This window comes from Cervus elaphus, chromosome 19, assembly GCF_910594005.1.
Source record: "Cervus elaphus chromosome 19, mCerEla1.1, whole genome shotgun sequence".
NCBI classification, from domain to species: domain Eukaryota; kingdom Metazoa; phylum Chordata; class Mammalia; order Artiodactyla; family Cervidae; genus Cervus; species Cervus elaphus.
The window spans coordinates 45,683,851-45,710,457 of NC_057833.1; the positions used below are offsets into that span (position 1 = coordinate 45,683,851).

The 26,607-nt window shown below is 35.5% G+C and overlaps 1 protein-coding gene across 4 annotated transcripts in view; it reads right to left on the reverse strand.

The window, feature by feature from the left end:
* The window catches only part of ATP13A3 (ATPase 13A3), a 77,767-nt gene that overhangs the window by 32,111 nt on the left and 19,049 nt on the right, over positions 1-26,607 (reverse strand). For 3 of the 4 annotated variants that reach the window (XM_043873815.1, XM_043873812.1, XM_043873813.1), the window contains exons 2-19: positions 24,032-24,130; positions 23,403-23,576; positions 22,354-22,530; positions 21,988-22,058; positions 20,111-20,191; positions 18,885-18,954; positions 16,037-16,171; positions 15,282-15,354; positions 12,062-12,193; positions 10,779-10,958; positions 10,471-10,628; positions 9,593-9,781; positions 8,000-8,061; positions 4,127-4,277; positions 2,239-2,355; positions 1,611-1,628; positions 1,315-1,468; positions 1,098-1,218 (exon numbers count right to left, since the gene is read on the reverse strand). In XM_043873815.1, the coding sequence (XP_043729750.1) occupies positions 1,098-1,218; positions 1,315-1,468; positions 1,611-1,628; positions 2,239-2,355; positions 4,127-4,277; positions 8,000-8,061; positions 9,593-9,781; positions 10,471-10,628; positions 10,779-10,958; positions 12,062-12,193; positions 15,282-15,354; positions 16,037-16,171; positions 18,885-18,954; positions 20,111-20,191; positions 21,988-22,058; positions 22,354-22,530; positions 23,403-23,576; positions 24,032-24,082 (2,114 nt within the window). In that variant the 5' untranslated portion in view covers positions 24,083-24,130. The remainder of the gene's footprint in view (positions 1-1,097; positions 1,219-1,314; positions 1,469-1,610; positions 1,629-2,238; positions 2,356-4,126; positions 4,278-7,999; positions 8,062-9,592; positions 9,782-10,470; positions 10,629-10,778; positions 10,959-12,061; positions 12,194-15,281; positions 15,355-16,036; positions 16,172-18,884; positions 18,955-20,110; positions 20,192-21,987; positions 22,059-22,353; positions 22,531-23,402; positions 23,577-24,031; positions 24,131-26,607) is intronic. The other variant, XM_043873814.1, reaches the window with a different exon arrangement.

Sequence of the window (26,607 nt, forward strand, 5' to 3'; positions counted from 1 at the left end):
CTGTAGTTTCCCCAAAACTGAAGTGTCTCATCATTTTCATGTATTCAGTGGCCATTTATATGTCCTTTTCTGATAATTATCTGTATCATTTACCCTTTTTTAAAAATTAAGCATGTGTTCATTGTTTCTTTCCCGATTTATATTCTTGATCATGAACTCCTCTGAAAGGTGATGGGGAGCCATTTATTACAAGAATTCCAGGTAGAAGACTGGTATTAGATTTGAATGTTAAAGACCCCTCAGTGGACAGAGTGTGTACACAGATTAGACAAAGAAAAAGTGGAGAAAAGAGCTAAGTCCCTGAATTAGAGACAATGACAGCGGGGATGGGAAAAGAAAAGTCTATCTGATAGGCATAATTAGCAGGACAGCCAACAAATCTTTCTTTTTGCTTTGAAATGCTAGGTACACCATGAAATATTCCTAACCAAAAGTGTTATTTTCAAAAGGTCAGGCTAGATCAGTTTTACTGTAACAGGACAATCCTTGAATGTGAAACACAGCTATAACTGGAGGTAAATGTGATGTTGATAATGGTCATCTGACCTTTGGTGGTGAGGGTGGAAGGTGTATTTATTGCGATTCATGATACCCTGATCAAATGAGCACGTGGTTTCAACTACTAGGCAAAAGCAAGTACGGGTGACCCTTGAATAACATGAGTTTGAACTGTGTGGGTCTACTCACACATGGATTTTTTTCAATAAATACTATTAGTACTACAAGATCCACGTTGAATCTGCATGGCAGGTCCAGGAGCCAATCCCCTATAGATACCAAGGAATAACTGTAGATCATTGGAAAATAAACTTCTGTAAAATTATGTTTACCAAAAACATAACTATGTTCCTCGAACATGCCCAACACATAGCAGGCACTCAATAAACATTGAGAAAATAAATTAAAAATAGTTCCAGGGAGTTGTACTTTTATCTCAATTGCCTAAAACACTGAATTATGTTATATATTTGCACATATCCAATAATAATTTACCTAATAAATAATAAATTGAGTATAAATGATTGCACAAGACTTTCATAAACATAAATGATGCCTTATTGGAAAAACTGTAGGTAAAACCACTCATCAACGTGTACCTGCCAACATTCTGCACTTTGTGCCACGTCAGTTTTGACTCCAATTTTCTGTGTGCAAGAGCAATCACACGGAAGCCCTGTTTGGTGTAATCTTCCAAAACTTTTTCAAAATCAACAGGAACTTTTAAAAAAGAGAAAACGAAGGTCATTGTTAGAACTGTGACTAGCAGCTTACACAAATATCAGAATTTCACTCAAAGCCTTGCTGCTTCCTTACCTGTTTCAGGCTTACAAAGACCAGCAATGACCTCTGGTGCCCCTTTCATGTAGGCATCCATCTTTCTGTCCCCAAGCACCCTGGCCACCACACACATACGTTGCAAAGCAGAGGAAAATGGGAACTGGCGGACAATTCCTATCTCATAAACAGCCTACAGAATTTCGAAAGATGCACAAACCATTCATTATTTTTCAAAGAATTAAAACAGATACACCAGTATATTTACTATACCTCAATTAAAAAAAAATTTTTTTAAGATATACTTAGGTAATGAGTAAACATTCTTCACTTACTGGAAGTTCAAACAGCTCCTAAAAATAAACAAGACAAAAAGAATAAAGTAAAAGTACAGATTAAGCCAATTAACACACTCAAACAACAACAAAAAAATTTAACTGCATATCCACAAACAACTATTTGGAAAACAACACGGAATTTTTAATATTTCAAAGTCAGGTTTAAGACTCTTCTCTACCAGCTCCCATTTCTTAAAAAAAAAAAAAAAAGTTTATTCTTGAGTATTTTAAAACACTCTGCTATCCTAGGAATATTAACATATTAAGTTCTTAAACTAAGAGGTATATATTTAAAAATTAACCTAAAAATAAAAGCTTCCACATATTTTTTTTATTAAATCCTAGGAATACAGATGCAAACTAAAAGTCTTAACCACCATGTACCTAAATCACAAGGCTCTAAGCTGCTTGCTAAGTAGGAATGAACGGAACAGCACTGAGAATTGCATCTCAATGTTTTACATGGAATGCCTGCAACACACCAGGCATAGTTTCTGATAAACGCAGTAAAGATATTCATATCTGCATTAGAGTTTTTAAAAGGACATGTAATTCCATCTTCCAGCAATATTTTAAAATGAGAAGAAAATGTGAGCACCGAAAGTATTATCAAGCAGTTCCATACCATTTCTTGGTTTCCTGCAGGTGCAGATTCAGGAAGCAGCTGTTTTGGAGGACGAACCACAGTTGGCATAATTCGATTATGAAGTGCTGTTTCCTCTTCAGTTGCTTCTTCCAAAATCTAAAAGTAAAATAATCAACACATTGATTCATGAAACTCATAAATTCAACTCACTGGTTCCATTTTAAAATAAAACATTATGGCTATCTTCAGTTAAGGTTTTTTTTTTTTTTTTAAGTAAAACAAAATATAAATATAACTAGTTTTAAAGTCCTAGTAACCTGTGGGAGAGAGGAGGTAGAGGTTAGTAAAGAAATAAGAGAAAAACTTCTAATACTGCTCCTATAACCAGTTAAGTCTAGAGACTAGTTCTGTAAAATACAGAAGGTCCTGCAGTTCCAAAAATTTTTAGTCTATCATCCAGAGATTCCTTGCTGCTAACAGAAGAGGATTAAAAATATGCAGAGCTCAGATATGGTTAAGAGAACCACTGGGTCAGGAGCTCAATGAGGTAGGAAGATGTAAATTTAGATTTCCAGCTTGTTGTTGTTATTGTTTAGTTGCTAAATCATGTTCAACTCTTTTGCAACCTGAGGGACTGTAGGCCCACCAGGCTCTTGTCGTGGGATTTCCCAGGCAAGAATACTGGAGTGGGTTGCCATTTCCTTCTCCAGGGCACCTTCCTCACCCAGAGATTGAACCCGCATTGAACTCTCCTGCATTGGCAGGATACAGCAATAAGGAAACAGTAGCCCAGGATAAACACAAAAGGACATAGAGGAGAGGTGGGATCAAACTTATCAGTCAGAATAGCTGATCAAAGCAAAAGAAAAAACAAGTCACAGAGGTCATACTCTATAGATATAAACTACATCCCTGAGAGGAGGAAGGGCTGCTAAAATGAGGGGCAGTATTCCAGGGTACTGCTTGTGCAAGCACTGTGGGAGAGGGTGGGAAAGCAACCAGAAGACGACTTCTTCTCTCCTGAACTCAAGGCCTGCTGATGGGGCCCCTATACAACAGCTCCCCCAGGCAGCCTTCGCATTCAGGGAAGACCCTTCCCAGGAAAACCAACATACCAACATACTTCTCAGGACCAACATACATATGGGCAAGGATAAAAACCTTGTTACAGCAGCTACCCAGAGTATCAAATCAAACCTTCATTCTTAAATATGAAAGTAGGATGAAGAAATATAATGAAAATCAACAAGGAGATGTCCATGACACCTCAATTTTTTTTGAAAGTATAAAGGAGAAGATTACATATAGGAAGGGGGAAACACTGAACCTAGAGAAAATGAAGAATTCAGAAGCAAGAAGGGAACTTTAAATACAAACTAATACCTGTAAAACAAGAGCTGGAGGCTGGAAAATACTCACAACCAGAGCAAACACTCGGAAATTAAAATAATCAAAGACAAAACAAACAAAGACGTGAACAGAAACCTCTGTGAGCATGTGCGTGTGCACATGTGTGTGTTGAGGAAGAGAGAGAGAAAGGACACAGGAAGTAGAATGTGGGGACTGAAGACATATGATCACTATACTTTTTCCCTATGGCCAACAAACTGAGTCACTGAGATCACCTTACTGCTTAGACCTACTGCCTCAAGAAACTGATCCTGCTTTTTCCTGTAAACATAAAGCAGGGCCCTGAGTAGGTCCAGGTCTTCCTCTATTAAAGGTTGTTTGAATGAGTCAATTAAACTAAAGCAGAATTTCTACACAACTGTAAATATCTCTCTGGTGACATATCTTTAGAAATTACATAGTTCCTTATATAGTATGGGACAGACCAAAATCAAAACAAATTGAAGAAATAATTCTTCTGTAAGTTAATTTTTACTATTTTCCTGAAGTTAACTGTACTTTAAAACACTGAACTTACCCATCCGATGGCTTCAAACATTTTCAAATCAAGTGGATCTCCAGAAAGCACTCCTTCAATTTTTGTAAGTGAATGACAAGTAGCCATACAAGCAACAAACTGAGACTTTACCAACATCTCACTGCAAACCTTTTCTTCTGGCAAAAGAAAACTATACAGAAAACACACTGAATTAGATTCATAAACCCCAAGACTGAAGACAGTAGTTTAATAGAACTTTTCAGGTTTTATTACTTTTAAAAGTAGAAATAAAATGTTTGCATTTATGCACGTATTGCATGTATTAATTTCATTACAGATTTTGACATTCAAAAACATTTTCTTCCATGAAAATTATTATACATGAGTAAAATATAGTGTTATCTTAGATTCTAAATAAATAGACCAGACGTACCAGTATGGAAAATATTACATACTAAATAATTAAAACTCTTGCCTATGAACATATGGGAAATTAGAAGACACAAACACTCTCTTGCAAAAACATAAAATGACTATGTAACACACTACCTTTCAAATACAAAACTGAGCTTGTAAGAAAAAAAGGGAAAATTTTAAGTGCCAAAAACAGGGAAAGGACAACCAAAGGGGTGTGACCTTAAACAAATGCTGTGACTACAGGGGGAGAAGGAAGAAGGGAAGGGAGCCCTCTCAGTACACTTAAGGCCTTCGGTTTTAAAAACTATACAGGAACAAGAGACAAAGCCCTGGCCACATACAAAGTAGGAAGTTGTAACTGAGAGAATCCCTTTCACCAAGATGCTCTGGAAGAACTACAACCTTGGAAAAAGAAAAGATTCACCCATAGACTCAAATGCATAAGTAAGAACAAGCTTATCTCTTTTCCCCCACTCAAAGTTCAAGAAAATAGTTATATCTATATAATATTTACTATGTATTGGGCGCTATTCAAAGAACTTTAAATTTATTTGCCTCATCTCATCCTGTACCACCAAAAGGTGTTTTATTATCACCATTTTATAGATGAGGAAACTGAAGCAGAAGGGTTTAAGGGACTTGCCAAGCCTCAGTATACAGGTGCCAAAGCAAGGGTTCAAACACAAGAGGTCTGGTGTCAGGGCCTGAAGTCTGAACCATTAAGCTACTCAGGATGGGATCTGGGTTTGAATACATATGCTACTGTCCAGTCCAGAAATCCCTAAGTTATAAAAGTAACATTAAAGTTTGCCTGGCACCACTGACACTACTTTTGGCCAAGAAAGGTCAAAACTCTCTGGAGAGGCACTCCCACAACACAGCTACAAAGGAGTCTCACCAAAATATTCCACTAAGGATGAATCCATAATTTAAAAATGAACCAGGAAATAACTCTCATGACTCAACAGACACAACAAAGACAGAATTAGAATCCCATAAACGGGAGATAATAGAATGGCCATCTGAAAGAATGCAAAGGCATTTTAAAATTATAGACTTTGAAAAAGAACAAGACACCATGGTGGGGAAAGGAGAGAGCCAGATTTGAAAAAAAACAAATGAAATTTATTATCCAGGATATGGTTAGGATTCCCAGATGGAGAGAAAGAATGGGAGGAAAGCCACAATGGGAATAAAAAGAAGCTGCATACTTTCCAGAATTTATGAAAAGAATGAATCTTTGGAATCAAGAAGCAAAATTAGTCCCACACAAACAAAAAGATCGTGGTGAAACTGCAGAAATCAAGCATAAAGAAGTATTTTTTAAACAACAAAGGAGAAAAAAAAATTACTAAAGAAGACTAACGTATCTATGAATATGGCAATTTAATCCACAGGAATGGGATATAAGAAGCAATGGTTACCAAACCCATCCATTAATCTAGGTACATCTTAGCATGTAGACTGCATATGAAACCAAAATCATAAAATGCTATACAACAAGTGCATACAAAAAGGGAGGTAAAAGTAAAAGTAGTCTACAGTCCATAGGTTTTATGGAGTTAGAAACTAATAAAGACACCCATAGGGTCTTCCCTGGCGGTCCAGGGTTAAGATTTCACTTTTCAATGCAGGAGGTGCAGGTTCAACCCCTGTTCAGGAACCTAAGAGCCAACATGCTTTGCGGCCAAAAAACCAAAACTTAGAACAGAAGCAATAAAATCTTTAAAAAAAAAAAAAAGACATTCATAGACTTTAGACTCTAAATATGAATATTAGTAACTTACAGACAAGTAATAAAGATTAGGATGTATAAATTCTGAAAAATGAGAGAAATATGAAACCTGTGTGTGGGAACTGGGGTAAGAGAGTCGGTGGTAGAAATAATTTCAAATATATCTGAAATCACAATAAATGTGAACACAATGGCAGAGAAAGAGTGAAAAGAGATGGAAAAAAGATACATAGGCATATATTAGGCAAGAGCAAGCTGGTATGTAAGCACACAAATATTCGATGAAACAGAATTAAAAAGCAACAGGCATCATCAGGGATAAGTAAGTTCACAATGTGATATGCTATTTACCAAGATGTGCCAACTCTGACATTACATGAACCAAACAACAGTCTCTCAAACTGTATAAACCAAAATCCTATACTTTCAAGAGAGGGGGGGAAAAAAAAAAGCAAAAACACAACTATAGTAGTAAAACTTCTAAGCATCAAAAGATAGCAATAACAAAGTAAAAAAATATAAAACAGAGACTGGAGAAATATTTTCGTAACGCATAGTACTGAAAAAAATTATCACCCAGAAAATACAAAGGACTTCTAACAAATGAATAAGATAAAGACAAACACCACCATTAAAAAAAAAAAAAACAGGATATAAACTGACAATGCACAGAATGCCAAATAATCCTCCTTCCAAAAATTTGAAAAAATGTTCAGCTTTATAAGCAATGAAGAAACTCCGAACAAAGCCACAATGAAATAATATTTCATAGCTATTCATTTGGGAAAATCAGAAGTCTGGCAATACCAAGTTTGGCAAGGATGCAGGGCAATAGGATCACCCATACAGTGAGGGAGAGTGAGTTTGCACCGTCACTTAGAGAGTAAGCAGACGGTACCTACTAGAGCTGTGGCCATGCATGTGCTGTATGATCCAGTATTGAAACTGTGAAAAAACTGGTTTACTCAAACTCAAGGACATACTCACAGGAGTTGTAACACTAAGAATTTTAATTGCAACACTGTTTATGAGTGTGGAAGGAAAAATAGAGAAAAATTGAAACTGCCCTCTGGCTGAAGAACAAATATTATGGTTTAGTCACACAATGGCATACTAAAAAATAGTTAAGATTAATAATTTGGATCTATACAGATCAACATGAATGAATCTTGGAAACATGTTATAAGGCCAAAAGGTGGCAAAAACACATACAGTACATATCAGTCATATATACTCATTTATGGACAGATCTTGTTTATGGGTAGATATACAGGAAGTAAACTATAAAAACATGAGAGGATAAAAACACAACTTCAGAACAATGGCAAGGATAGACAAAGGGATAGGATAAGACTTCAGCAGTATCTGTAATGTTTTAAATCTTTTTAAATCTTTTTGCTTCAGAGATCTGAAACAAATACGGCAAAATGTCAACGTTTAATCTCAGTAGTGGGTACAGAGTTATCTGTCGTATTACTTTCTATATGTCTGAACGTTCATATATTAATATATTTATTAAAAATAAACTAATAAAAGACCCTGATGCTGGGAAAGATTGAAGGGAGGGGGAAAGGGGGACAACAGAAGACGAAATGGTTGGATGGCATCATTAACTCAATGCACATGAGTTTAAGCAAACTCTGGGAGACAGTGAAGGACAGGGGAGCCTGGTATGCTGCAGTTCACGGGGTCAAAAAAAGTCAGACGTGACTGAGCGACTGAACAACAACAACAAATGGTCAAATCTAGCTGATAATTACCGTGCATTTTCCACTCGCTGAATCCCCCAAAGATCTAAACCATCTTCAGTAAGGGTTCCAGTCTTTAAAAAAAAAAAAAACACACATTTACAAAATCATGAAAAACTATGCTATGTCTACAAAATAGAGTGCTATACAGATATAAAAGGGGGAAGGAGATGAGTAAGATCTCTGTGTGTGTGCTAACAGAAAATAACTTTCAAGACAAAACTGAGGAAAAGGGTGTAGAACACTCCCTTGGTACAGTTCCTCTATGTGGGTGGGGTGGGGGGAGATATGTGTAGAAAATGTATACTTATGTGCTTGTGTTATTAAACAGTGGAACAATGTGCCACTCAACCTATCACAATGGATGCCAACACAGGAGGGAGAGATTAGGGCATATGGAGCCAAAATAGGGAAGAAGAACAAAGTTAAATGACATCAAGAAGTGTAATCAGCCAAATTCAGGAAATAAATAAGCTGGGTTCTCCAATAAGATGACTGGAAAAGAAAGGCAAGAAAAACAATGGTTACCGATTAACTGCAATCATTGCAATCTGTATTTGGATTACAATTGAAAACAGACTGTAAAGCAGGGAAACCTGAATATGTACTGGATATTAGGTAATACAGAGGCTGTTAATTCTGGTAAGTGTAGTAGTAAGCAGTGCTAATGGTATTGTGGTAATGTGTTTTTAAAACATTATTTTATCTTCTAGAGCTACATACTGAAGTATATGGATAAAGTAATATAATGTCTGATGCTGCCACCTTCAAAATGAGGGGACAATAAAGTAAGACTGACAAAATGCTGGTTAACTGTTTAAGTAGGATAATGGGTAAATGAGGGTTTATTTCACTTGCATCTTTTTTTCTACTTCTGGGTCTGCTTAAAAACTTTTCAAACATTTCCAAAAAAGCTCAAACATAGATAAAATTTTCTGAACAGATTAATTTAATATGAAACAGTCATTAAGTTACAACCTTCTTTTTTTCTTAACAAAATACACCTCACTTTTTTTTCTTGATAATAAAGATGACACACAAAAATCAAATGTGTATCATATCACTTACCCAGAAGAACCTGGTCAAGATTTAGTTCTCTGAACTTTCAGAAAAACTGATCCCACATGAGGAAAGGAGAACCCTCTGTATTTCAAACAAGTAAAAAAATCTGTCCTTTTCACATGAAATTATATAACCAGTGTCCTTTGTAATTTTATAACACATTCAATAAAATCATAGAGCAAACACTAAATGTATATACTTCAGAGCAGTAACATTCCAGGAAACATATTTGTATGAAGTCTATTCTGTTAAAAACACGAAACAGCAAATAAATTTAACTACTACTACAAGGTATAATTCTAGAAGGACTGGTCAATTGCAGATTTGGGCAAATAAGCAATATCCAAAGTAATAAAAATTGAAAAAATAATATAAAAATGATACAGATGCCAAATAAGTTTTTAAAAAGGAAAATTAGAAAAACATTTCTTTTCAAATGTGTGCAAATTAGTTGATAAAGAACACAGAAACCATTAATCTAAATACTTTAGGTTTACAAAACTACAAAGTGACCTTTGAGAATGATTATGAAACTGAACCAACCTTGTCAAAGCAAATAAGATTCAGTTGTCCACAGATGTTGATCCTTTGGGGACTGATACAGAAAATACCCACTTTCTTCAGTCTTCTTTGGGCATACACAATGCCAGCGGTCATTGCAGCAGGAAGTGCAGGCGGCACAGTAATTGTAATGATATCAAGAGACTCGATAATTATATCTGCAACTTCAACCTACGGTTAACATAAAAATAAATATCAGGCCCCCCAATATTAAATATTTATTAATCCAATGAGTATTTCTTTAGTTTTATATATAAAGCACATATATATTCACCTATTAATTATAAACAATTTTTTTCCCTTTTAGAGATGCTGCAAAATAGAAAGCTCAATGAATCGTCAGTGGGCTGTGAAATGAGAGCTATTTTTTTAAAAAATTCCTACTTTAATAGCCTCATATACTTCATACACTACATACTTTAAAGTAAACAACATTATTAGATATTGACTCTTACTACTATCAGAGTCTCTACAAGGAATAGAAAAAGAAATCTGACAAGGTGCCTTAGAAATATCTTCAATTCAGTAATCACAAATAATTTTAATGCTGTATATACCAGAGGTTAAAAAAAGAAAAAAGAATAAAACTTTTGGTGAGTATGTGATCACTCCTCCCTTTTATAAGTCACAAGAAAGCAAATAAAAGACCATCTAAACCTGGTAAAAACTTTCTGCTATAATGGTGATTTTCTACATCTGTACTTTCTAACATAATAGCTACAAGTCTCATGTGGCTCTAAGTTAAATTAATTTAAATTAAAATTTCAATTTTCCAGTCTCGCTAGACACATCTCAAATCCTCAATAGCCACATGTGATAATTAAAAATCAAACTCTATTAAAGGTTTCCCACGTACATACCTCATTTAAAATGTTATTGATAATAGTGTAGATAAACCCAATTGCAGCCACAGCCACTAGACACAGTAGAAATAAGTAGGCATCTCTGTAGAGTTTAAAATCAGTTGGTTTGGGATACAATATGGAGCGAACAAGCTGTCCTTTGGAAGTACTAAATCCTTTTTTAAAAAAAAGAGTAAAGAAGAAAATGATTCTATAGTAACTCTATCAGAAAATGATAATTATCTCTCAAAATAGAATCTCTCTTTAAACATGCAATAAGCATCAAATGTGCTAAACCATGCAAGAAAAGATTAAGCATTTTCTACCTGTTCTAACTACTATGGCTTTGACAAGTTCTCCAGCGTAGAAACGAGTCTGAATAACAGTTGTCCCACAAAACAAAGTGTGTCGTCTATGTGTTTCTGGACTATATAATTCATCTCTCGTTCCTTTCATGTCCACTGAAGGATTTGGCAAATTAGTTTTTGTCACTGGAACACTTTCTCCTTTAAAAAAAAAATTCATAACTTAAAGCATAGAAATCACAAATTTTGAGTGGTGTGTTTATAACTTGAGTTAATAACTGTTAACAACAGTTATTAAAAGTTCTCAAATGTGAATAACACAGCTTAATCAATCAGCCTTTTATCTTCCAATTTCCTTACCCAGAAACAGCAAATCTTGTCTTCTACAGTAATTCTCGAAAGTCATCTGTGACTCAAAGGTAATCACTTGGAAATAATTACATCACGTTTCTTAAGAAGACAAGGTTGTTGCCATCACCACAGCACCTGTTCTGGTACCCCTGAGAACTAACCTGGGAAGCACTCTGCAACCCCAAGAACACACAACATGTGAAGATCCACTCCTAACCACCCTCACCTCCCAACAACCCCCCAGCACACACACACACGCATGAAGAGAACAGACATCTGAGAAAAGAGGAGTATGGTAATCCTCTAACAGTAACAAACAGACAAATTATTTTACTGCTACAATGTTATGCTCTGTAGCATCCACACTTCTTGTGTCAAGGGCAAAAGGTGTGCAGGGATGTTTATGTGCATGAGTGTGTTTTAAGACAGACTCTTACTAGTTCAAAAATGTATTATATAAGAATCACTTTCTTGCCAGATTGACTACGACAATTAAAAAAGTCATATGATAAAAAGAAATAAAGCTCTACCTCTAGATTCTGAATTTCCAAAGGGAAGTTATTTTGCAGTCTATTTCTCCCCAATTTAATAAAAATATCAACTCTTTTATTCCTACATTTTGTACATCAAAGTGAAAAGCAGTAAATATGCTGTGGGGAAAGATCTTTTTTCCGAGTCCCTTCTATAAAGCATTTCCTCCTGTCAGAAGAATGAACAGAAGCTGGACAAGAGATGTTAGCACCAGCATTATACTTTAGTATTACAGCTGAGTATAATGCAGGATTTGGTTCTCTCAAAAAAAAAAAAAACTAAACTTCAATATCTATCACATGATGTTTGTGAATAAAGGATACAAACTGCATAGTTAATACTGATACAAGCTTAATCAGTAACTACTTAGTCCTATCATTATAAGCAACTCAGCTAACTTTTACTCATTTAATTTAGTTTACCTGTTAACATGCTTTCATTTACAATGCAAGTACCGTTAATAAGCACTGCATCACAAGGCATGACTGTCCCATTTAATGGAATGACCATGACATCTCCCGGCACAAGGTCTGTAGAAAAGATCTCTTCTATTTCTGAATTTAAGGAAAGAAAAAGAAAGACAGGTCTGGAAAGAGTATTCTTTAACTTGTAATAAAAATACAACAAGCTAAAGATCATCCAAAGGTTACCTGATCTCAGTAAGACATTAAAAATATAATGGAGTTAAATAAGAAAATCCCAATAGATGAAGAGTTCTGACAAAATTATTATTCCTTAAGCTAACAGAGCACAGTGTCTATAATGTGTCAGCTAGTTTGTCCCTGGATAGTACACCAAGTACACACAGTTAATGCCAAGTCCCCTCTAAGCTAACAGATGGGTGGATTTCAACACTCATTTCAACAGTGGATGGTCAATCTTAGCTATCAGCCCTGTGAGCTAAACAGGCAGTAAGTCCACCCAGGACACTCCCCTGAAATATGTACATAACCTCAGACTTCTATAATCCCCCGGAAACAGAGAAAAGCACTGAAATTTTAGCACTTTCTAACAGGATTCTTTTCCTTATGACTACTATTTATATTCCATATTGTTTCATTGTCTTCTCAGTATTCCTAAAACAGTTCCAAAGTATCTTAGACATTATTTCAAATAAATGTATAAAATAAAACTTACCATATCCAGTTCATTACTTCCTTAGAAATTTATGTATTATATTCAAGTTAGTCAAACACTTCTTTCAAGATCTTCTCAAGTAAAAGGTGGCCTTATATTTGGGCATTCTTTCTTCCTCTACCCCTAGATTTTATTAAACTATGCTTAAACGAGACTTACACTAGTTTCTAAGCAAAGATGGGTGAGAAGAAAACTACTGTTTGTGATGTTGGCCCTTAGGACAAATATTCTTTTGTTTCTTAAAAAAAAAAAAAAAAGTAGAAGTAGTTTACTAAGCTAAAAGCAAAGAATTCTAAAGTTATTTAGCATGTAGTAAGTATAATAATCTTCATTTCTTAATACAATCCTTTATTTTAAAAACTTGACTCATGGGGAGGGAGGTGGGAGCGGAGATTGGGATGGGGAACACATGTAAATCCATGGCTGATTCATGTCAATGTATGGCAAAAATCACTACAATATTGTAATTAGCCTCCAACTAATAAAAATAAATGAAAAAAAGAAAAACGGAAAAAAAATATAAACTTGACTCAATGCCCTCATGCCACTTGAAATTCTAACCTTTAGGTATACGGGGAAACTAAGTATCAATCATCTGTTGGACTACTGAGGGGGTAAGGAAGAAATACACTGAGAGATGCCCAGCATCTTTGGTAGTGGCAGTGCGGGAAGGGAAGGAGCATCAATAAACCACACATCTTAAGACTGCAACTAGGAAAGGCGATATAATCAGCTAAAGTAGCAAGTGACCAAGAAGCACAAGGAAGAAAACAACCTGCTAGGTCAACTTCGGTTCACACTTGGATGTGGGATACCGAGTCGAAGAGAATGCAGGCTGATTTGGTTTTCCTGATAAATCAGAGGCTGCTGTCTCCAAGACCTATAATGCTGAGCTGCCTCCCCTGTATCCTTAACCTCTTCCATATATCACCGGACAAACCCATGTGTCAAAATGTTATCCTTCCCTACAATTCTGCTTCTCCTCCAGTGGAGGCGAACAGGTATATTTTAATTTAATGACACCAACATTCATCCCCCGCCAGCCTGACACCACTCTATCAGCAAATCTTGTTCAGTGCCCACATTTAAGTATCTTTCAAAGCCATCTCTCCACCCTCCATCTCCACAACCTTCACCCTGATTCATTTCATGCCTTCAATATTACTTCCTTCTAAATAAGTTTGAACATGGCAATCAGAAGGATTTTTTCAAATAGGCAACTACGATCATATCAGTTCAGTTGCTCAGTCGTGTCTGACTCTTTGCAACCCCATGAACCGAAGGCACGCCAGGTCTCCCTGTCCATCACCAACTCTCGGAGTTCACCCAAACTCATGTCCATTGAGTCGGTGCTGCCATCTAACCATCTCATCCTCTGTCATCCCCTTCTCCTCCTGCCTTCAATCTTTCCCAACATCAGGGTCTTTTCAAATGAGTCAACTCTTCGCATCAGGTGGCCAAAATACTGGAGTTTCAGCTTCAACATCAGTCCTTCCAGTGAACACCCAGGACTGATCTCCTTTAGGATGGACTGGTTGGATCTCCTTGCTGTCCAAGGAACTCTCAAGAGTCTTCTCCAACACCACAGTTCAAAAGCATCAATTCTTTGGCACTCAGCTTTCTTTATAGTCCAACTCTCACATCCATACATGACTACTGGAAAAACCATAGCCTTGACTAGACGGACCTTTGTTGACAAAGTAATGGCTCTGCTTTTTAATATGCTGTCTAGGTTGGTCATAACTTTCCTTCCAAGGAGTAAGCGTCTTTTAATTTCAAGGCTGCAATCACCATCTGCAGTGATTGTGGAGCCCAAAAAAATATCAGCCACTGTTTCCCCACCTATTTGCCATGAAGTAATAGGATCATATCACTCTCCTACTTAAAACCCTTCAATGTCTTTCCACTGCCTTTTGGGAGAGTCCAGATTCCTTCACAAGCCTTAAAAGACTATCTACCCTCTAACTGCTGCATCTGCCACACTGAATTTCTTTCAGTTATTACAATGAACAAACTCTCTAATTTCCAGGCCTTTGGGCACTAGAATCCTCTTATCTCCCTCTCTCACCACTGCCTTATCACTTTCTCACCTATACTTTATCTGGCTAGTTCAATCACTTAAAATATACCTGTTCAAAGAAGCCATCCGTGACACCTATAGTAAATGAGCTCTAATATCTAAGTTCCCTGAACTCTATCATTTATCACACTTCATTGTTCTGTTTATCATCTGTCTTTCCAACTAGACTGAAGTTCAATGATGGCAAGGACTATGTCCATCCCGAGAGCCCTGTATAGTGCCTGTCACATTACAGAAAAAGAAAAATACAATTTCACATAAATGAATGAACTTGATACAGAGACATGACTATAAATCCAAACATACATTTTTGTTTCTTATGGAACTGTATGTATATGCATAATATATTGGGCTTGCTTCACACATTAGTGCATAGTGGATATCTCTTTCTATTTACTTTCCTAAGAGTAAAATGAAGTACTTACCTTCATTTACTCTGCAAACTGAAACTCTCACAGTACTATGAGCCGCCACCATGTCATGTAACATAATATATTGCTGAATCAGAGGAAAAAAATTTTGAACTCATTAATATAAACTCTGTCTTCAATCTATTAGAAAGCAAGGGTAATATAAAATAAGATAAGCTAATATAGTGCTAGTGGTAAAGAATCCACCTGCAATGCAGGAGATGCATGACTTGGGTTCGATCCCTGGGTTGGGAACATCTCCTGGAGGAGGAAATGGCAACCCACTCCAGTATTCTTGCCTAGAGGATCCCATGGACAGGAGTCTGGTGGGCTACAGTCCATGGGGCGCAAAGAGTCAGACGTAACTGAAGTGACTTAGCACACAAGCTAATATAATAAACACATATTACTCTACCTTTAAAAAAGTCAATACCAAAAGATTCAAAGATCATTCAATGTTTCAGCCCCAAACAAAATAAGAAACACTTTAACAAGACAGCCCTAAAAACAGGAGATTCAGCCCTCCAGTATTCCAGTCTAAGATAAGCAACTAGAGACCCCTACAGCCCCAAAGCAATCACGTGATACTCTGACTTTAAAAAGCATCTGTGTTCCTCTACCTCAAAAAGAGGGCAAAGGAGTACATATTCACATAACTAAAAGAAAAACTGTAACAAGAACATGCTTTATGCCAAATATCATTCTGCACACCCTATGTGTTATTATAAAGTACAAATACAGTTGTGAAAACCGTAATAAATTGGACTCACCTTTCTAATGGCATACAGGGAGCTTATAATTGATACTACAGACATAATCACAATGGTTATAGCATAGTAATAGTATTCATCTGTGCTCCAGAGTATAACACTGAACAACTGGAAAATGTAAAATGGGTTGAGAACCTAAAAAACAAAATTTTTAAGTCAAATTGAATGAGATATTTAAAACCATACAGATTTAAGAAATAACTAACAAGATATTAACAGGATAAGCTGTATAGTACCCTAGGGCAACATGTAACTAACTACCCCAAAAGTAGAGCAAGATACTACCTTTTTAGAAAACAATCATTAAACTACTAGAATTTGACTAAATAAGCTTAATTTAAATTGGGAGCATCCAGTTAGATTGATAAACCCAAATATAGATTCAGCTAGAAACAGCTAAAATGTGTGAATTTAGCTGTTTTTCATTTTGCCTTAGCAAAAAAGCACATTTACTTTCAATAATTACTGTGCTGTAAAAGAGTACAAAATGTTTAACCAAATGGAACAAACATTTACTTATTATGAACCTGAAACACTAATTTACTTCTAAGTCAAGGGTTCACTGAAGTCCAAAGAGAAGACAAATATGAGATAAGTTACACTGCTTTGCTTTCTCTAAGGAAATAAATAAGGCTTAAAACCTGAATGGAAAAAAAAAAAAGAAACAAGGAGTCCTGCTAAAAACAAGAAAAGGAAAAGATCTACAAAAATTAAACCCAAAACAATTAGTGACAGGATCACATATAGTGATAATTACCTTAAATATAAATGGATTAAATGCACCAACCAAAAAACATAGGCTGGCTAGGTGGATGAAAACATGTGCATGTGTGCACTTCCCCACTTACTATTTTAGTGACTTCAAAAAAAATCTGAATAAGGTTTGAAATTTCTAATCCAATTCTAAGAATATGAAGAAACACTAAAAAAAAAAAAGAAACCCACACAGGAAATTAACATGTGATACAGTATTAACAGAAGTACAGATTTTGTTCAAATTTCACAAAACTTTACACTACTGTCCATTCTTTTGTTTTCATACCTTATTCAAGACTTCATATTGTATTTAGTTGCATTGAGCAGCTTCAGCTGCATGCAACAAATTCTGATAAATTCTCTTTTCATTTCTATTCTGTTAAAAATATTTTCTAATCTTCCTTGTTATGGCTTCTTACATACACCCATCATTTAAACATGGACATTCAATTTCCAAATACATGAGACCTTTAAAGTATCTTTGATATTAATTTCTCACTTAAATCCTTTCTTCTCTGCAATCACCTTCTGTGTTTTTTCAGTCTTTTAACTTTACTGAGGCTTTTAATGGCTTAGTCAAAGATCTCTAACAGCAAATGTCACATAGCACTTGAAAGTATGTGTGTTATTTTCAAGTATATTTTGATATTGATATCTAACATAATTCCACAGTGGTAAAGAGAATAGACTGTGTGATTTCAGTACCTTTGGACCATGAAATTTTTCCCCCTTGTTTTATGTCCCTGGATATGTTCCAGTGTCTTCTGGTTTATAGCCTATGGGAACTTGTATAGAAATTGTATCCTGTGGTTATGTGAAAATTATATAAATCTTAATTATTACTACGTTGAATTGGTTCATACTGCTTTTTAGGTCTACTACATCCTTCTACTTTTCTATTTATTCTATTAATTTCTGAGAGTTTGATATTAAAACTCCAATTAAAAACCTTAATTTACTTAAAAAAATTACTAATGTATAGTGGAATTATATGTAACTTTCTTCTGCATTTTCCAAGTCTCCTATAAATGTGTTATCATCCTTTCATAATCTAAAAAAATTTAAAAGATGTCTGCATCTGATTTGGCCAATAAAAAACCAATTGGCAGGTTTACTTCCCAAAAAAAAAAAGAGTCTTGCTAAAGGACTTTGACTACCCAAATTTTATAGTATTTTATCAATTTCATTAATAATCTCCAATGTCTTAAAATTGATGTTTCTGTACTTTTCAAAGCACTTTCACATACATAATCCTATTTTACTTCAAAATCAAATGAGGCCATTAAAGGATTTACTACAATTTTACCAATACAAGAGCAGCAGGGAGAAGGGCTTCTAATGATCAGAGCTGGTTACAGATGGAGTCATGTTACAAGCCAGTCTTTCTAATTCCGACTCATTACACGTTGCTGTGCTCTAAGGCTCAATTACACAGCTACTCTCGAGAAATGATGGAAGGCAATCTAACTTCTACTCAAAGTACTGACCCAGTACAGCTAATTCTGATCTTTAGCCCAAAATCAGAAAGAAAACGGGAGAGCCTAACTCTCCTAGGCAAAGCCACTTACTCCCTTTCTTTACATGCCACAACCCTTTACTTACGCCTCCTCTATGGCTCTTACAAACTAAAGTCGCTACAGTAACTACTGACCTGCATTCCCCCTAGGCTAAAGTACAAATTCCTGTCACTCATCATGTAATGTTTTTAATTCCAAACATCTGGCATGATGCCTAGTTCCTAAGAGTGTACCACGTGAAGAAAACATGATAAACTGTTTTTAAAATTGGGGGTGGGGGAGACAGAGGTACACATCTGCAAAATAGGGCAAGGTTTAGATGCACAACTTCCTGAGAATAAGAAAAAATCTATAGACAAGAAAACCAAAAAAATCAGACAAAATAAAAAAGTAATCATGCCCCCAAATTACTGATCTACTGGAGAAAGATCTTTCTGACCTTCCAAGAAAAAAAATAAGCAAAGAGAAGTTAGGAAACAAAAAAACAAGACTATCTTCTTATTACTTAAATCCTGGCTCTTTTCAATTGACAAACCTATTGATCACAAATGTTAAGACAGGAACAATTGTCTTACCTCCTTAACCAGGAGCTTAAAAACTGAAGGCACTTTCACAGCAATTTCATTTACTCCATAAAGCAATTTTCTATAACAGGAAAATATAATAATAATAATATTACACTATACTGTATTTTAACAGTGCAATTTACGGAAGGCATTGCATTAGATCAGGCTCAAAACACCAACTGCTCCTTAATTCTGGAACTTAAAACATTCGTTTTTCTAAACAATTGTCTTCTACAAGTTAAATTCTCTATCTACAGTATTTAAATCAACATAGTCAATACTGGACAACTACACTGCTATTATTTTATCTTTTGTGTGACAAGTACCTCTCCCACTCATCTACAATAAACTATGTCAGCAAAAGATTTTCTTTTCCACCCATATACACAATACAGCTCAATAATTCTGAACTGCAATTAATTTTTTCAAGAGACTACATAAGTAATTTGAGGTGTCCTGTACTATTTTTCCAATAAGAATACTGCATTAAAAATGTTTATTTCAAAACAGTATACATTTGGTGCCTTTTTTTAATGCTTAAGAAAAGTTGCTTAAAACCTTCCACTTAAATTCTTTATAATAGTACTCTCTAGATGATAAATTAATTCTCATGTTTTATGAAGCAGAAGTCTGAATGAATGAATTTATGTTGCAACCCTTTAAAAGAACATGCTAGAGGAGTACAAGAAAATTCCTAATTTAATCTAAAAACGGCGTTTACAATACATAATACACTGGTATACTTTTATACCTTAGCAAAGAATAACACTATAAAAAAGATATTGTCTCCCAATTTACAAATTTTCATTTTAGTAAATCTGAGCTCATGCTTACAATTCCCAATATTTCAGTAAATCGAAGATGCTATCAATCATAAGACATTCCATGATTTTATGTACTATCAAGAAAGATTAAAATGCTGTCAAGTAAAGGGTGACACTCCACCCACTGTATGACACACCCTCCTTTTAGAGATGTTAAAATGTAGGAAAGTGTGCACCTTAGAAATGATGAAATACAGTATATTTTCAGGGATATTCACTTCAAAATCAGCTTCAACACTTTTATAATTCTTAAACTGAGAGAGTCTCACCCAAATAAAATATCAATAAGCTGTCAATTACTATGTTATAATATTTAAATACTTGTTAATATTACAACTATATGGTAAAAGGGTAAACTACTTTATTTCAGAATTTTGATAATAGATCTAACTTTAGTTGGATAAAGATTACCTGTAGGCATGCATCCCCTTTGTCAGTCCTGCACTATGCTTTTCATAAATTGACGTACAAGAAACACCTTCATCCAGTCCCCTAAATAAATCCAAAGTTTTTACTTTAAACAAAGTTTAAAATATCCAAATTTCTTAATGCCTCATTTTTCTATATTCCTTATTTTAAAGTGTGATTTCCTTACAAATAGAAAACCCTAACAAAAATTGAGACAATGGATGAGAATTTTTAAATATCCACTTCCTAAGATAAACAGTAATAAAAGGCCTAAATCTCAAATGTGGCAACTTCTAAGCTACCCAATGTATCTATCACAGGTTAAGACTATACAACAATATTATTATCCTTTAAGTCTGTGCCAAAGCTGTAACATTTAATAACCAAAAAAATTAAAGGTAAAGTAAGACTAACTCAAGTGTTTCAAACTTTACTTTTTATCGAGTTTCCTTTCTTAAATTTTGAAGCTTCACACTAGTAAGTCCTACTCACTTGTTTTTCTTTCTACAAAAGCATCAATCGGAATCCTTCTCTCATCTAAGGAGAAGTGCAGAATTTGTCTAAGTCACAGACAATGTCTAAAATCTGTAATGATTAAAACTGAGATTCGACTAACATTTCCTCTCAAATGTCTTAATTATGCTTATTTAAACCGAGATACTATTCACAAAAACTCTATAGAGAATTAACTCCAAATCTTTTTCTACTTTTTCCAAAAGAAAAAACTAAGCTTCATAATTAACTGCAATCATTGGAATAAGTTTAAATCCTACAAGTTGCTATGGTTGGCAAAGCCTCCACAACAAACATGTTTGCGATTTTCCCCCAGGGTAGCAGGGATCAACTCCAAGTCAAAATTTTTTTAAGAACAAAATGACAGTTCACTGGCAGTATTCTCTAAAAAAAAGCAATGGTTCTTAACTAGGAAGAGTCTTCAGAACTAGGCAGGTAGAACTGCCCTGCTCCATTCCATTATATTCCAATTCTTTAGGAATATAGTAATATTGTTTAGGAATTACATGATTCTTTAGGAAACGTCTGAGGAAAAAAGTCCAAGCATGAATATTTTAAATGTTCATAAGGTGATTCTCTTCTTACTGCTAATATTAAGAATCCCTAAAAAAAAAAAAAAAAAAAGAATTCCTTTGCCACTCTCAAGCAAGGATACTTAATGGGTATTTATGATAATCACTTTAACAGCAATAAAAATAGAATCCTAATGGAGTTCCCTGGTGGCCTAGTGGCTAGGGTTTTGGGCTTTCACTGCTGTGGCCCAGGTTCAATCCTTGGTAAGGGAAGTGAGACCCCAACAAGTTATGTGGCGCAGGCAAAAATAAATAAATAAGTAAAATCCTAGTAAATTCACTGCTGATGTAACTTGAAGTCTCCATAAAAATCAAATTTTAAGGAATTATTCCAATTTGTTCTACCCAAGGCTTAACACATTTGACCATGTCTCATCTTTATCTACATATGAAAGTTAAATTTAACGTTTGTCTATCACTCCATCCCTCAAGTATTGAATACAAATGGATGAAACCATCAGTAAATTGAGAGGTGATAATTCAGATACTCAGGCAGGCTAAGAGGTATACTCAAAATTTACTCTGAGATGAATCCTCAAAAAGAAAAGGATTTAGACTAGATTTTGGGAGCATGGTGCTTCTAACTTCTGTGTCAATTTTGCCAGGGTACAACTTGCAGATGGGGTTTATTCTAAACTGGTTACTGAGTATTGCTGAGTATTCAAATACCACCAGGGAGTTATTAAAATTAAGTGAAGGGAAATCTTCCATCTTATGTAACACTAAAATGAATTATTTTCTATCTAAAACGTAATCAATACACTCATACACTCCAAACAAAAGAAGAATACTTACTTTAAGAAATCAAAATTGTGAAGGCTATCATTCCAGAAATATTTCACACTATGGTGAGTGAAATAGCGAATCTGTAGAACATATAAAAAGGTTACATCAAAAGCATTATCATCACTTGCTAATAATTAAGTTTACTAACACAAATTTAGCATATAACAACTATTAAAATTAAAGCAATCACATGTGACATAATCCATTTCTTCTAGTAAATATTTAAACTTTACATGTAGTGATAAACAGGTATTTTATATGCATATAGTTTTATCTTAAAAATAAGTACAAGTACAAAATTATAGGCTATCTACAGTAGCATAAAATGTAACAATCCCAGTTTTTAAAGAAACACTGAGACTAAGATAACAATACCTGTTGTGACTGAGGCTGTGAGTATTTATTCATCTCAAGCCTATTCTCTTCAGCCAGATTTTCAGTTAAGTGAACTGCATGGCCATTTTTATTAACCAGAGATTTTGAACTTGAAAATGGGGGAGTTTCTAGAGAAAGGAAGCGAATTTTTGCACAAAACCATGTTCTGAATTCATCCTTCAAAGAGAAAGGAATAAGGGTAAAGAGTCAATTATGCATATTATATAACCATATATACAGTTTCCATTCTTTACATGATATGCTATTTATTAACACTAACCTCTAAACGAGAAAGTGTCACTTTCTACTCACTAAATGTTAAACCATTTCATGAAGATGCATAAATTCAAATATAAAGTGTTCTTGATCACTTACCATTTTATATATGTCATTCTTTACTGATAGAGGATCTCATAAAAGATTATTGAGTAATTTCTTGATTTAATCCATCTACATACTGAGACTAGGTATTAAAGCCTCTTATAAAATACTTCCAATTAGGATTACAAAACAAAACCTGGGGGGCAGCAACATTGCATAGAAGAGATCTGGGATACAGTCCTTTCAGGTAACCTTGACAGACCAGCCATTTATCTAATCTCTCAGCGCATCAAGAGCTATAAAAGAGGGTAGATTTGAGTGGCTCAGACAGTAAAGAATCTGCCTGCAATGCAGGAGAGCAAAGTTCCATTCCTGGGTTGGGAAGATCTCCTGGAGAAGGGAATGGCTACCCACCCAGTATTCTTGCCTGAAGAATTCCATGGACAGAGGACAGCCTAGTGGGCTACAGCTCATGGGTTCACAAGGGGTCAGACATGACTGAGTGACTAACACTTTTGCTTTTTTTTTTCCCTTTCAAGATTCCTTTAAACTCAAATCACTGGGATATTAGTCACTTGGAACACAGATACTTTAGAAATACCAGGATTAGTATTTCTCATTGTATCCTAGCAATGATGTTCTCATCATATTTTATTTTGAACAAAACACACATAAATATTTCATTTTACCCCACAAATAATCCACTACAAGTAATCATGTGGACTTACAGTAGTCCTCAGCAGCACCACTTCACAGTCTTTGATTGCAGCTCTCACACAGGTCACCTTCACCCGCCACTCGGGCATCCAATAGAGGAGCAGGAGAAGAAAGCCGCCGGTACACACCACTCCAAGAGAAACGATGGCAAGCTTCCAGCGACATAAATTGTAGCCATAAATCTCCTGCATGGCCACAGTGATTAATAACCACATATCAAATGTTATGAGAGTTCCAACGTAACAACCCTATCTTTCCCCTACTTACACCACGAAGAAAGAGCTGAGTTTTATTAAGCTGATTTTAAACTTTCTTATAAAGGAAAAATTAGAAATTTTGCATTTAGGACTATATATAAGCATTAGCAAACATAACTTAAGTTATATCAAATGAAAAAACATCTCTTTCCTCTGAGTTTTAACAGTTCACAAGTGAAATAGGAAGCACACTAGAGCCGTAGGAGAATAATACCAGAGGTATTACATAAGCCCAATTCAAAAACACAGCCAGAAGGGGAAAAACCACATGGACTTAGCTGTTGTTTTATTGTGTTTCATTTTAGTGTTTTTTTAAATGTACTTTTCTACTTCCCTAGAAAAATAAACTCACACTTCACAAGTAAATTGTAAAAGCTGGTTACCATTTCATCTTCCTGACCCTCGTTGATAGTCTTTCTTTCTTCTTTGTCCATATCTACAGTGGTTGGAAAGGTAGTGTGCTTCAGAACAATTGAAGATAACTGAGGGAAAGAGTAACAAACATCTTAGTAGATGCATACTGTATAGTAACTGCATACTATCAGACTTCTTGTTTGGATAAAAGTTTAACTGACATTTAAGTAATCACTAAAGTGTTAACTGATTCTCATGACATTTTCAATGGTGTGCTAATTCTTGAAACTGAATTACTTACTATTATAAAACTTGATATATTTCACTAATTAATTTATACTAGCACTAGCCCTGCTGCAAAGTCATTTAAATTCTAAGAGAAATTACAGAATCTTTCTTTTTCAATCTCCAGACTCATCCACTGAGCACCTACCACATGTATGGCAATCCTGGCCAAGGGTGAATCTTTAATGCAGGTGGACCCCTACTGTAGACCACCATGATTCCAAGTCCACTGAGTAATCTTATTGTTTCTGACTACCCATGATGCTCATTTCTAGCAGAAACTTTATTGAACTCACTGACAAAAAATTTCTCCTGTATTAAAAAAGATTAAATTCAAACATTAAAGAAAGCTGCAAAATGGAAAACAGTGCAGATTTTCTTGCTTTCTTTTTTTTTTTTGGTTTCTGGAAATTATATATTTGGGAAAATGTACTTATCTATTACTGCTTTAGTAAGTTAATATTCTTAAAGATCTATGTGGCAATAATAGATATAACCCACATAAACAAAATCTTCTTAGAGTTCACAATAATTTTCAAGAATGTAAAAAGGTCTGAGCCCTGAGATGGATGAGTGTTTGAGAGCCACTGCTTTAGACGTGGTTGACCTCTGCGGAACACGGTGAGAATGTTACCTCCCTCATTTCAGATGCCATGCCTCCACTCACCTACCTGGTGGATAGCACAATCCTGACACGTGGCCGGTACTCAAAAAATATTTCCTGAGTGACCTGATAAAGAATTTAGCTATATAATGTTTACCTGATATGAATTAATAGGAAAGTAAAACAACTGCAGAATTTCAACTTAATCCCCCACATCAGACTACTGAAATCTCCTGATTTATGCCATCAAGAAAATGACCTATAAAAAACACTGATGTGTCCCTGAATGGGCACTCAAAGTTTCTCTACCTTGTGGTAGCCCTGAAGACAGGGCTGAGGGTAAGTAGAGGCAGGGTTTTCCACAGAAATAAAATGCAAGAGTTTGACTACAAACACACACACACACACACAATATACATTGGACTTGGTGCCATCATGGAAAAGAAGCCTCAGAGTTATCCTGTTTTTCAGAGGAAAATAAGTTTCATTATCATAAAAAACCTTTTAGGTAATTTAGTGACAATTTCTTCTCACACTAGGGTGTGTTGCAGCTGTAAAAAAGTACAGTACTAGAATCATCCCACCAGTATAAGCCTGTTCCATCAAATCAGTATGACCTGAGGTAGCAGTTGTTCTCAAGGGCTATACACCTGATGCCATAGATTACATGCAGAATGAGCAAATCCAACCTCTTTCCGTGTAGAAAAGGTCAGCTGTTGTTGCCTGAGCCTGTAAGGTTTAGTCCAATCCTGCAAGGTTACAAATGTGCATATGCCTATCTTCAAAGGGTAAGGCAAAGGAACTCTGCTCTGACACTGTCCCCACTAAAGAATCCAATCTGGGGTTCTTAACCTTTAATCTGTGGTCCTTCCTTAAATTCTGGCCTGAATCTCAGGGTCATCGCTCAGGATTTCCCACTCATTTTTAACAACCAAAACGTATAATTCTGACCCCCCATTTCTCACCACCACCTAAAATATGCTTCTTGAGAAGAACTTCTTCAAATGCTTAAATGGAAGCAAGTTCTGCTTCCAACCAAGATGTACAAACATAGACCAGACTAGCCATCCTAACTACTGGGTTAGCCAGAAAGTTCATTTGGGTTTTTCCGTAAGATGTTATGGAAAACCCAAACGAACTTTTTGCCAACCCAATAAAATAACAAAATTAATAAAATATCTAAAACTATATAGTTCAAGGAACTGGATGTCAACCAAAATTGCCGTCCAGTCATTCAGTCATGTCCAACTCTTTGCGACCCCATGAACTGCAGCACACCAGGCTTCCCTATTCCTCACTACCTCCTGGACCTTGCTCAAACTCACGTCCATTGAGTCGGTGATGCCATCCAACCATCTCATCCTCTGTCGTCCCCTTCTCCTCCCGCCTTCAATCTTTCCCAGCATCAGGGTCTTTCCCAATGAGTCAGCTCTTTTCATCAGGTAGCCAAAGTACTGGAGCTTCAGTTTCAGCCATCAGTCCTTCCAACGAATATTTAGGGTTGATTTTCTTTAGGATGGTTGGATCTCCTTGCACTCCAAGGGACTCTCGAGAGTCTTCTCCAACACCACAGTTCAAAAGCATCAGTTCCTCAGAGTTCAGCTTTCTTTATGGTCCAACTCTCACATTCATACATGACTACTGGGAAAACCATAGCTTTGACTAGACAGACCTTTGTCAGCAAAATAATGTCTCTGCTTTTTAATACGCTGTCTA